Source organism: Leiobunum rupestre, chromosome 10 (assembly GCF_980474605.1).
Source record: "Leiobunum rupestre chromosome 10, qqLeiRupe1.1.hap1, whole genome shotgun sequence".
In the NCBI taxonomy this organism is placed as follows: domain Eukaryota; kingdom Metazoa; phylum Arthropoda; class Arachnida; order Opiliones; family Sclerosomatidae; genus Leiobunum; species Leiobunum rupestre.
In genome coordinates, this window is record NC_143393.1 from 50,858,961 (window position 1) to 50,870,200 (window position 11,240).

Here is an 11,240-nt window from a genome sequence, read left to right on the forward strand (position 1 = left end):
AACTAATTAGTTAACTTAATTGCTAATAAACTGAAAAACACTCAAAATTATGATAAAATAATTATAGAATATCTTGGAAAATAATACTAGGCCTAGGTGAGTCCATTGAAAAGACATTGCTATAATACGATACTCAACGTATACTCATAAAAAACCAGGTTTTCAAGTCATTAACTTCGATGAAAAACTGATGTGCAACGTGATTGAAACCGGAAAGGCGAAAAGTATTCAGTATGAAACAATAATTTCTGATTATACCTTCAATCTTCCCTTCTGCACAGTCGCAGGATTTTCTTCGACCAGGGTAAGTGGAGGTTTAACTGCCTAGGCCCCTAAGCTAAAATTTATAAGGGCCTCTCCGACCTTGCTCCCTTGGCGGATCAAGCCCCTAGGCTTAACTCTATTGTTTAATCCGCCCATGATTAGAAACGCTCATTTTTCTTACTTATAAAACCTGCAAACCTGGGAAATTCTCAATAATTGCCGTTATATTACAAATCATTGTACACAGTGACATAATGATGTTTGATTGAATGTGTAAATATTTCATTTACAATAGTGCTATAATTTTAAATATACTTCCACCTATGCAACCTTAGTTGACACCATAAACCAATAAATTATGTTCCATAAGAGTATCAATGAGGCAGAATGTAAACTAGAGCTAGCGTCAATTAAAGAACTACCAGGAAGGACAAATGACAAAGTCCACCAAAATGTGTGGTTCTTCTAAAAAAATGGATCTCAGTAAAAATTTAGCATGCAGATTCCAGAACATAGTGAACTTTACAGACAAAAACGTCTAGTGATACTCTATTCAAAATTGAAACAAAATGAAGTGACCTTTCACTGTGAAATGATAAATATCTCCAGGCGATAGTACTTCCGGTTTAATGCTGAGGACCTGGTCTTCCCTGCCGTACAACGTCTCGTTCTTCCAATTGATACGCTGCTTCAGATTTGACGCTGTGCTATCAAAACTCCAAATCCACTTGTTAATTACATCAGTCTCGCAATTGATACAATAGGCCTGGATTTCGAAACTTTGGTAGGGGTTCACTGTTGGTTCGCAGTTCTTGATGCACCTGAACAGACAATAGAATTTCATTCTGGTTGATCAATATCACACATAGTTAACTATTCACCCTTATTAACTATTTATCGGTTCAAATAGAACTATATAGTATGTGTAAAATATAATTTTTCGATTTACTATCGTTCAAATCGTAATATCGGCTCATACCTTTCAAATCTTTAAATTTAAACTGATATCGTTTACTATTATTGAATAGGCGCTTCAATAAGCCATCTTCAAGACCTAAGGTGGTGCCTTGGGTATTAGCCTAGCTGATTATTATTTATTTTTCGCCAAGAAGTAACATTTTCGAGAGCCAGGACCTGCAAGTTACTGTTTATATAGTGCTTTTGGAAATAATGGTAACTTTACACCTATTATACGTCGTGTTTGTGCTAAGCTTTAATATGTCAAAAAAGCTACCGGGTTTAAAGGAAACAGTCTTTAAAAGCACTTTATAAACAGTTACTTGCAGGTCCTGGCTCTCGGAAATATTACTTCTTGACGATTTCCTTGAAGATGTTTTATTGAAGTGCCTATTCCTAGTGTCGCTTTCTTGCGGTAAGATTTATTGGTAATAGAGCTACTTACAGGCTTGGAAATAAGCGGTGGTCACTGGGTCAAAGACCAGTCTATTAATTGCTCAGACCAGTTTTTTTATTCAAAAGCTAAGCGTTCACTGGTCCAGTGTCCAGTTTATTAATTCAAAATTATCTACCGTATTATTAACCAACTGGTCTACGTGACCACTTACATAATTCAAGAGTTGGGAGTCACTGGCCAAATAGACCAGTTTAGAAATAAACCTTATTTCCAAGCCTGGCTACTCATACACGACGGTTTTCTGTGAGCGGGAGAATAGGTTTAGAATATATGAGTGTAAATACAGATAATTGGATCTCTTAACTATCGTAACTATATTCTCGGTTTGGATAACGCAACTTTTATCCGCTAGTCGGTTGTAAGTACTAATTTGAAGCTCTTCACTTACTGAATTCTAAGTAGGATCCTCGACATTGAAGTGATTATAATCGTTTGGTTAGCTTTCCGATGGCTTCTTCTTGGATCGAATGAAGACAGAGTCATTGTAAAGACGATGGCTGTATCGGCAGTTAATGAGAGGTTAGGAATCGTCAAAATGCTACCTGTTTCAATAAAGAGAACCAATAAAATCGATCATATCTTATCAAAAAAAGTATTTTTAAGGGGTGTATGACCGCGTTCTTTTCGGAAGACCCAAAATGTTCTAAGGATTACCTCCGCAATATTGGAATTCGTTGGAGGGGAGGTTACAATCAACAATTTACAGAAATCTAAATTAAAGCCTATTGCTAACAAACCCATTTTTAAGGAGTGGTTTTAATGCATTTTCAATAGGAAATTATTTAACCGTTTAGAAAAGATTTCCCCTTTTAGAAATCTGAATAGCAACAATTACCCACTTTACTTACCAGAACTCTTTGATAAATGCTGTAGATTTTCACACAAAGTTGATAAAAGCAGCGACTGGCATGTCCAATTGAATCTGAAAAATAAAATAAAATGCAGGTGGATTTCGAACATCATTGGATTAAAATTCGCTACCACCATCCACGATAATGGAACGTACATAGATCGCCTTACTGCGATGTGGAAGTCGTAGACGCAGGAATAAGTTAATCGATTTTTGTAACGCTCTAGTACCGCTATCCAATTGGCCAGATAATAGCCAATGAGGACTCCGTATAACTTGTGTATCATTTGGGCTTTCTCCGAGATAGAGAGCCACTGCTTGACCGAGTTGGACCAACGTTTCTCGTACACGCGGTATAGAGGGACTTTCAAGGGAGGTGTGAGGGGTCGGAAGTCGATTCAAAAACGTCATCAGAGGGTAACTTTGTAAATGCGACGAATGGCGATCAAATGAGGCATTTTAATAAGAATCCGCTAGGCTAATACTTTTAAAGCCATTAATCCAGGTGGCCAGGTTACAATGCGTAGGAGGATGGTGGCAAGCCCTTCATGCCACGCGAGCCAACAGCTCCCTAAACTAACTATTACCGTTAACCTCAACAAGTTTTTATGGAAGGGGAACCGAAGAGCTCGGGGGAACCCCTTAAACCAGTGGGGAGATAACTTGCAAACTCAACGCAGAAGGTGTTGTTCCGAGTTTTCACCCAGTGCTACAAGTTGTGATCAGACCCGGCTCCTCTTATTGCGAGGCGAAAGTGCTAACCACTCCGCCGGCAACACCACATTAAATGTACTTCAACCCCCACAGCTCTCCCTTGAAAGTCCTTTTAATTTCCACTGCGTCATAATTTACGGTACGGGGGTATATACATCTATAGTGCTTGCGTCATAGTAGCAGTGCGAATGGGTGAAGTTTAAAGTGCCACCCCGGCGACTTACTAATGACGAGAGGGGTAATCATAGTGTATATGAGAAAATTCACGCCTCAACCTATCTCGCGAAGAGAAGACTCACCTCCCCTACATCATAGCGTCATCTGTTCCGTCGTCAGCTCTAACATTATCTCAAGCTTAAAGAAAATGTATAGACTGAAAAACCCTAATCAACATTTGAAAGACCTTGAGAAAAAAATACTAAAGAGTCATATTTATTCATATTTTGAATAAGGCCCCTAGGCGTGAAACTAGCTCGCAAAGTAAACTGCAAACTAGCGTCTCTTGAAGGCTAGAGATACGACGCAAAGTTTGCGCCTGAGCCTTGAGGTGATTTAATATCTTCGGAGATCGAGCTTGGCGCGTAGGGGCTTAAAAGAAAATACAAATGATTATAAAACTTTCGTTGTTATAGATGTTTTAGCCTGAGCTTTTCCTGTAAGTGAGGACGACGAAACAGACTACGTTATGACGTAGGGGAAGTGAGTCTTCACTCTTCACAAGATAAGAGAAAGCTTATTTTCAGCCACTGACTCGCGGAATCGACCTTTTGTGGTCCTTTGTGGAGGATCCTTTTGTCTCTGCGGACGAATCATTTAACTTGATGAGTAAAGCGCAAGCAACGTACCTCAGTCTTTGAAGGGACGGATCGTAGTCGGGATCGTGAGAGCGAGAAGCGTTGAGAATCAAATCGTCGTACGAGGAAACCGTTCGATGCGTTCCGCCTTCAATACGCGGCACCAGTGGTGAGTCGACCATTTGGAAATAGCCCTGAATTATTAATGTGGATACAGTTAAGAACGTATTGAGTAAAAGAGTCCATCCGTCTACAAACATCAAGGCATTCATTTCTATCACGAAATTCTACCATCAGAGGAATACGCCCGGCCAGTTGCTAAGTGGGCGGGTATTTGCGAAGGCCTAGCGTTTTGATAAATAGGGAGAATGGACTCCATATGAGAAAGAAAAATTGAGACCATTTCTCTAAATCCATTGGTTCTCGAGATAAGCTTTGTATGACCTTGAACTATGAGTTGAATGTCATCCGAGTTTCCAAATTCTAAAAACTTCCTGTTAGATGAGTATGTCTAGCAAATTTTGATACTCTAGCATGAGTACATTTCGAGTTATTAGCCCTTCAAACCTAGTCTCTAGTACAGGGCGGCCGAGAAGGGACCCGGGCCCCAGTAAAATTTTAATTCCGGGCCCCAAGAGAGCCATAACTACAGAATATAGCCATACCTTTTCGGAGAGAAAGCCGGTATAAGTACACCTCGATTGTTCAAACCCGGGCCCCTAGGCTGCACGGGCTCCGATAATTTGTACCGGCTTCCCCCCTCCTTTGTCGGGCCTGCTCTAGTTACATTATTTCCATCACAACCTTTTTGTTTGGTCTTAAATTCTTCGACTTGTTATTGGTCAAATTTGATATGGCCAAAGCTATTTACAATTAAAATGTGACGGGGAGCACTTTTATATTGGAAACCAACTTTGTATCTTTAATGGTTCTCGAGATAAATTTTAAATGACTTTGAAGACCTGGTTCAAAGTCATGGAAATTTTCAATTCTCAAGTGCCCCCTGCACGTTCTACGTACACGAAAAAATGTTAAAGACTATAGCTTTGTGGGAGAGCTAAGTTTGGCTAATGAATGTTTACCGACTGAAAAATAAACATTCCTGAAATTCGTACGACGCACTATAACCAAATCCGGACTAAACTAATAACTTTAAATCACGACTCGAGAATACTAATGTAAAAGGAATTTAATATTTAAAATAACAAATATTCATGGCGATACATTACGAGAAAAAGAAAACTTTTATACATAATTAAGGTACATATAATAAAATTTCGCTTAAAAACAATTCCATATCGGAATTGTTACCACTCCCATCGGTGGTCGAAAACAGAACTGGTCAAAAAGGGTCCGAGATCAATTCGCCTCCGTTTCGCTGAAGATTGCTGATGCCAGGGGGGGGGGAGATAACGAATAATGCCCAGGAAAACACTGCTTATTTATAGTGGAAAGTTTTCGCTAAGCTCTCCGATAAAACTCAGTCCCCCGTACCTGCAGAATAGACCCATGATGAAAGTTGGGGGGCCGAAAATTAACATTTTTACCTGGCAACTCAGCATTTGGACGGAACATCCGTTTCCTCACTTCCTCCTGTATATTTCAATGGTGGTCACGTGGTTCAAAACGTCACAAACAGGATGTTCCGTCTAGAGGTCTCACTTAAGCCTCGTCTGCGGCCCCTCTTTTGTTATGGGTCTATCGCTTTTCTCGGAATAGGCCATTGTGGCGAAATACTCGGGAAACCCACGAAAATACAAAAACATTTCTTGCTTCGTCTTAGAGCCCATTTTTGTAAAATATATTCTTAAATATCCGGAATATTAAACCAAAAATTAATTACTACTTATTAGCTTAAAAAAAAACAAACAAAAAGATATTTATAAAAAAAAATCCTCAACATTCTATGTGTCGTGAAAATTTCAAATTTCTAGCTAAAATACATTTGGAGTTATTGGCCTTGTATCGTTTTTTAGTTAGCACTCTGTAAATGTTGGGCGCACAATTCTAAGATACAAACTTAACAGTCCCAAGGCTAAGCACTAATGTGTGGGCCATGATTACTATACACTCTTTTACGAAGTCGGCCATTTCATTACATAAGTATATGTATTTGTACCCCGCTGCTCCGCCTTAAGCACTACAGCGGCCACCTTAAACAACCAGCCCTGGACAAAAGTGCGCTTTGCGAAACAACGTTCGGCCAGTGAGACAGCCATTTTGACCGCCTCACATATAGCAAACAAACGCCCTCATCACGGCCCAACAAAAGGCGACACCATGGGCTGCCCGAGACCCACCCTCGCACAGCTGAGGACTAGAGTGGCTTCCTCTTCCACTGCAAACTACCCTCCTTAGTAGGTCACAGAATGACGAGTGTGGAACACCCATGAGGTTCCAGTGACCCAGCGCCCCGATCACATGACCTTGAGAGCCGGGTATGGAGCCCCCCACAGGCTCCAGTGACCCCATCACACCACTAGATAGGGAGAATTATATTTCATTACAGGCCTAATTTAAAATAGTACAGGCAAGGGTGCCTGCACGTGCTCATCAGCTCGAGACGTCGCATGCACTTAACCGCGTGAAGCGGCCCTGCATGTACTATTTAAAATCAGACCTGTAATAAAATGGCAGCTCTCACAAATAAGGATATAAAAGAGTGTATAGCGATCGTTGTCCGCGACATATATCCATAACATATTAATTCGTATTTTCGATTCGTAATTTCTGTGATTCCCAACTATTCTCCGTCATGAATAGAATTTATTTTCCGCTATTCGGTCTATATATACTCGGCCAGCTTGGTTGTACTCAATTACCAGCTACATCACCATTATCGAAGTCTTATATTAGCTGGCGTACATTATTGTCCATTTTCCGTCATCTACAAGTACTTAGTTTATCAAAGGTAAATAAAATGGTAAAAGGTAATCGTCATGATCATATTATCTGTTTTAATCTGCACAGCCTAGCGCCTATTGGACCAAATCTGAGAAGATAAACTGCACTGAATTTCTACTTCTTTATGCACCTAGATTCAACCTGCATGTAATCGGACTTTGTCAATCATTTAATAAGAAGGATTTATAACCAAGAAGCGGTAGTTAAATTAACTTGATAACGCAAGTTCGCCAGTGTAATGATATATAAAGGTTTACCACGAAAATTCCAGCTTAATATCAAACCCGGTACAATAAAAACATGTAATTAACCACCTGAATTAAAGGCAATAAAAGTCGCTAGATGGCTTGGACCTAGGGTAGTGCCTTGGGTATTAGACTAGCTGATGATAAAGCGCCCCTTGTGGCGTGAATATCTAAGTTCAATGGCCAAACACACGCCAAAATTTCACACAAAATGTCGACGTGTAACTGAATTTTTAAGCGCTTCAACTGGTGAGTTATGAATCCCTTAAATTTAATTATCAGGACAACTATTTCAGCTTTTTAAAGTTAAATTTTGGGTGAAGCTACAGCGGGTAATTCTTATTTTAATTTAAAAATTATATTCGAAATTAAGCAGTAGTGTAAGATCAAGACGGCATTTTGAAGGAATGGTAAGGATTTTTAAATAATTGTCAGTTTTGAGTGTTTACTGTTGTTTGCTCAATTATTGGGATATTGGTATTTGTATGGAATACATAAATTTTGTTTTATGGCATATATTAAAGACTGAGACCTAAAATTGGATTTTCTCGTAGGCGAATATCAACCCCTTTTAATTGGGCAGCTTGAATGACAGTTCGTCCGGACTGTTCTGGATTTTGTGTACATACCAATAAAAATAAGGTACCTTATTCAAGCTGTATAGCAGAAAAAAAAGTGCAAATGTAGATGTGGGTGAAATAAACATTTTGCAAGAAAATATCGGTTATCTGGTTTCTTTCTTTAATTAGCTGAGTACATAATCTGTTTCGATTATTTGACCTGATAACCTCATTAGGATGCGACAGTGCATCAATTAGTAGAGCTGACCACGAGTACTATCAGACGTGTCACTATTATAGCACAAAACTGACAGATCAATTACCGTTGTACTGAATTCTGTTATTGTGTCATACAACAGAATAAATAATGGTTAAAATATGAATAAACACGTTAGAGATATATTTCTGTATAAAAATTGATATTATGAAAACGAATAAGTAATTTTCGTTTGTTTCAAGAAATTAATCTACTTTAATCATTGGACAATTTGTTTTATTATAACAATGAGCAAGGTACCACCTTAGGCCCAAGTCATCGAGTGACTTTTAAATCAGGTGGCCGGCTCAGAATGCGTAGAAAGGGGGTGTCCAACCATTCATGTCACGCTAGCCAAAGGCTCTCTTCACCGGTGCCACAAGCTGGGAGCAAACCGGGCTCCTTTGGCTTCGAGGTGAAAGTGCTAGTCACTCTACTACCGAAGCTTCATCATGTAGTTAAAAAAATATCGTTATAGGCAGGCAACCATCACCATGTTCTGTCACTCTCAAACTTTTGGAAATGACTCTATTTAAAAATACTATTGTCAATAGATCGATTCCAAAATTACTGGTAGAAAATTTATTATTATTTCGATTGCCTTCACAAGGGAAGTTAATGGAGGAATTGACTATTTTGCTGAATTTCTGAAGTTTTTGACTATTTTGCTGAATGTTGAATTTCTGAACTCAGCAAAAGAGTCAAAAAGTTCAGAAAGAACCGAAAAGAAACCGTTCAGAAACCGTACAGAAGCCGAAATGAAGCGATCCTGCGAAATAATCACGTGACCGCCATGGGCATCTTAATGTCATGGCCGACCTATACGCGTTATCAGGGTAACGAACACAAACCACACACAAGAACAAGCTACGAATAGTTAACTCACCAGCCTTTGTCCTTTTCGGATCCAATCACTTCCTTCGATTTGCGCAAATACCTGAACCAGATAATTCCCGTAGGGCAAATACAGTCTTGGAATCCGTAAGTACTTTTCTCTGACATTTATGGCACTAGACAGTGGAAACACGTTTCTCGGACTAAGTACGTTACTTCTTGGTGGAAAACGAGCGAGTTGATTCGCGCGGTAAATTTTCCAATGGTATTTTACCGGTAATACGAACCGACATTTAGAATTTATGATGGAAGTGAACGTCAACGGAAATTTGCGGGTATAGTTTAACGCGGCGCTTTCAATCGAAGCCGCGTTAATTAAGGTGATTTTTGGGTTGCATTTACCCACATGTACCCCATTCCGAGAATAAATAACCGCTAAAAGACTTAAGTAAGTAAGCAGGAAAAAAGGTCCCATGTTTTTAAGCCTTAGTAGCTTTATAATAAAGGTTTTGAAAAAGCGCACGAGCTAAAATAAAACGTGTCAGATCCGCGCGCTAATCTCCTTACCAAAAGATTCAAAAGATCCTGTCAGTCGCTGCGCTTTTAAAGATCTGATAAACAACGAAGAAAACGCCACTAGAGAGATCCTAGCATCAGTGACGCCCTTCGGACGGGAGGAAATGCTAGTTTCGAACCGAGCATTTTAAAAAATTTTAAGGCGTTTTTGTTTTCGAAATAAATGTTTCATTCCAATTTAATTTTTTTAAATAGTTTGAAAATGCTTGGAACGTATTTTTCGGTACATAAGTTTCAAAAGAGAAGGCATAGCATAATTTATTTTAATTTGATCTATATTTAAAGTGTTGGTTGCACGAAAAAGCGATAGCAAAAAAAAACGAATGAATGCGGGCTTGTTTTGAAGCCCTGGACGTTCTCTTTGGAAAAATTTCATTGTCGAAACCAATTTCCAAGCCTAAGTGTACTAATTTTTAGTCCGAAACTGACTTTTTTCGCTCCCAATATCCTGAAATTTTCCGCGAATTTTTCACCTCGGTAGCACGAGCAATTTGGGGCAAATCAAAGCTGTAGTTTTATTCCTAAAATAGAAGGAACTGAAGTGGAGCGATTCTGTTTACTTGTAGAAGTTTTCAAACCAGAGATTTTTAATCGTAATATTAGGCTTATTATCGAAATAAAAAATAAAAGCCTAGAAATGGACGGATTTTGTGTGCCCAAGACGTGTACCTGTAGTGTCTGTCGCGCGCTAAAACGTCATTTAAAAATCCGTCAATTATCTTTTCAAACCACGCGGTGCGGCGCGAGGAGCCTTCGGTTTCATATCGTTTTTCTACTACGTAGCCTTGTGCAGGCCTATTTCAATAGCTCTTTCTATAAAATAATATGTACCAAAAGTGACATAATTACCAAAAGTGTGTCAATCAGACCTATTTCAGAATGAATGTTACGAGCGAAATACAAGTCGGGAGGGGAGAAGGGAAAGTATGCCTTGGGGAGGGAAGGAAGTTAAAACCAACAAATAACGCCTCGTTGTGAGGAACGGAGGATCTAAGTAGCATTGGTCAAAGTTAGTGTATTTTTTGATTTTTCATCGCTCTGTGGGGATGCTATCGCCATCTACCTACGATATAATACCATAGACTAAAAAAGATCCAGAAAGGCGACAATAAATAGTTTGTATGTGGTCCATCTCGCGTCGAGCATTCATTAAACCTCTAGCATACGAAAGTACAGGGTTTGTCACACTTTTGGTAATTATGTCACTTTTGTATATACGCATACATGTATAAAAAGTGTTATTTTTTGGAGCGCGCTCTTCCTAATATTTCCGTGCAGAGGGTCTCGTGCGTTTTCGCGCGAGCTCAACAAAAACAAAAATATGCGCGTGCCCTCTAACTTTAACTGCACGATGAATCAAATTGCTCGACTTTACGGCGCACCATGCTCCGCGCACGGAGCACGAGCACCGTATAAAAATTCCGTTAGTAGAATCCCATGGTTCAATAGGGGTTTTTTTTTTCGTCCACGGAATTAGTAGCATCATAGTGGCATCAAGAATTTGTATGCAAGCCTGAACTCTATGTTGGGTAAAGCGACCAATGAGATAATTCGTTGTCAATGACGTCAATGACCACGGCAAAATTCAAAAAAAATTCCCGTTCCTTTAATTATTTCTAATTATCTACGAAACTTTATATTCGGGTATTTTAAACGTAATTTCTTGGTTTAAAAGTAATATTAAGGCGGTAACGAATAATTTGCAACTTACCTTCGTGTTTTTCAAAAATAAATTTCACAAAAATGGTTAAAAATGTAGGGAGACGCGATCTTTTTGAAGTCATATCCTATATCATGATTATGAAATGTGCCGTGCATTTTGAGGAGTC

At 39.1% G+C, this 11,240-nt stretch overlaps 1 protein-coding gene across 1 annotated transcript in view; it reads right to left on the reverse strand.

The window, feature by feature from the left end:
• LOC149926166 (polycystin family receptor for egg jelly) overlaps positions 1-8,988 on the reverse strand; it is a 32,041-nt gene extending 23,053 nt beyond the window's left edge. Inside the window, exons 1-5 of the mRNA XM_090161881.1 lie at positions 8,888-8,988; positions 4,088-4,230; positions 2,527-2,600; positions 2,067-2,220; positions 844-1,085 (exon numbers count right to left, since the gene is read on the reverse strand). Of these exons, the coding sequence (XP_090018007.1) occupies positions 844-1,085; positions 2,067-2,220; positions 2,527-2,600; positions 4,088-4,218 (601 nt within the window). The 5' untranslated portion in view covers positions 4,219-4,230; positions 8,888-8,988. The remainder of the gene's footprint in view (positions 1-843; positions 1,086-2,066; positions 2,221-2,526; positions 2,601-4,087; positions 4,231-8,887) is intronic.
• Positions 8,989-11,240: the final 2,252 nt, after the last annotated feature.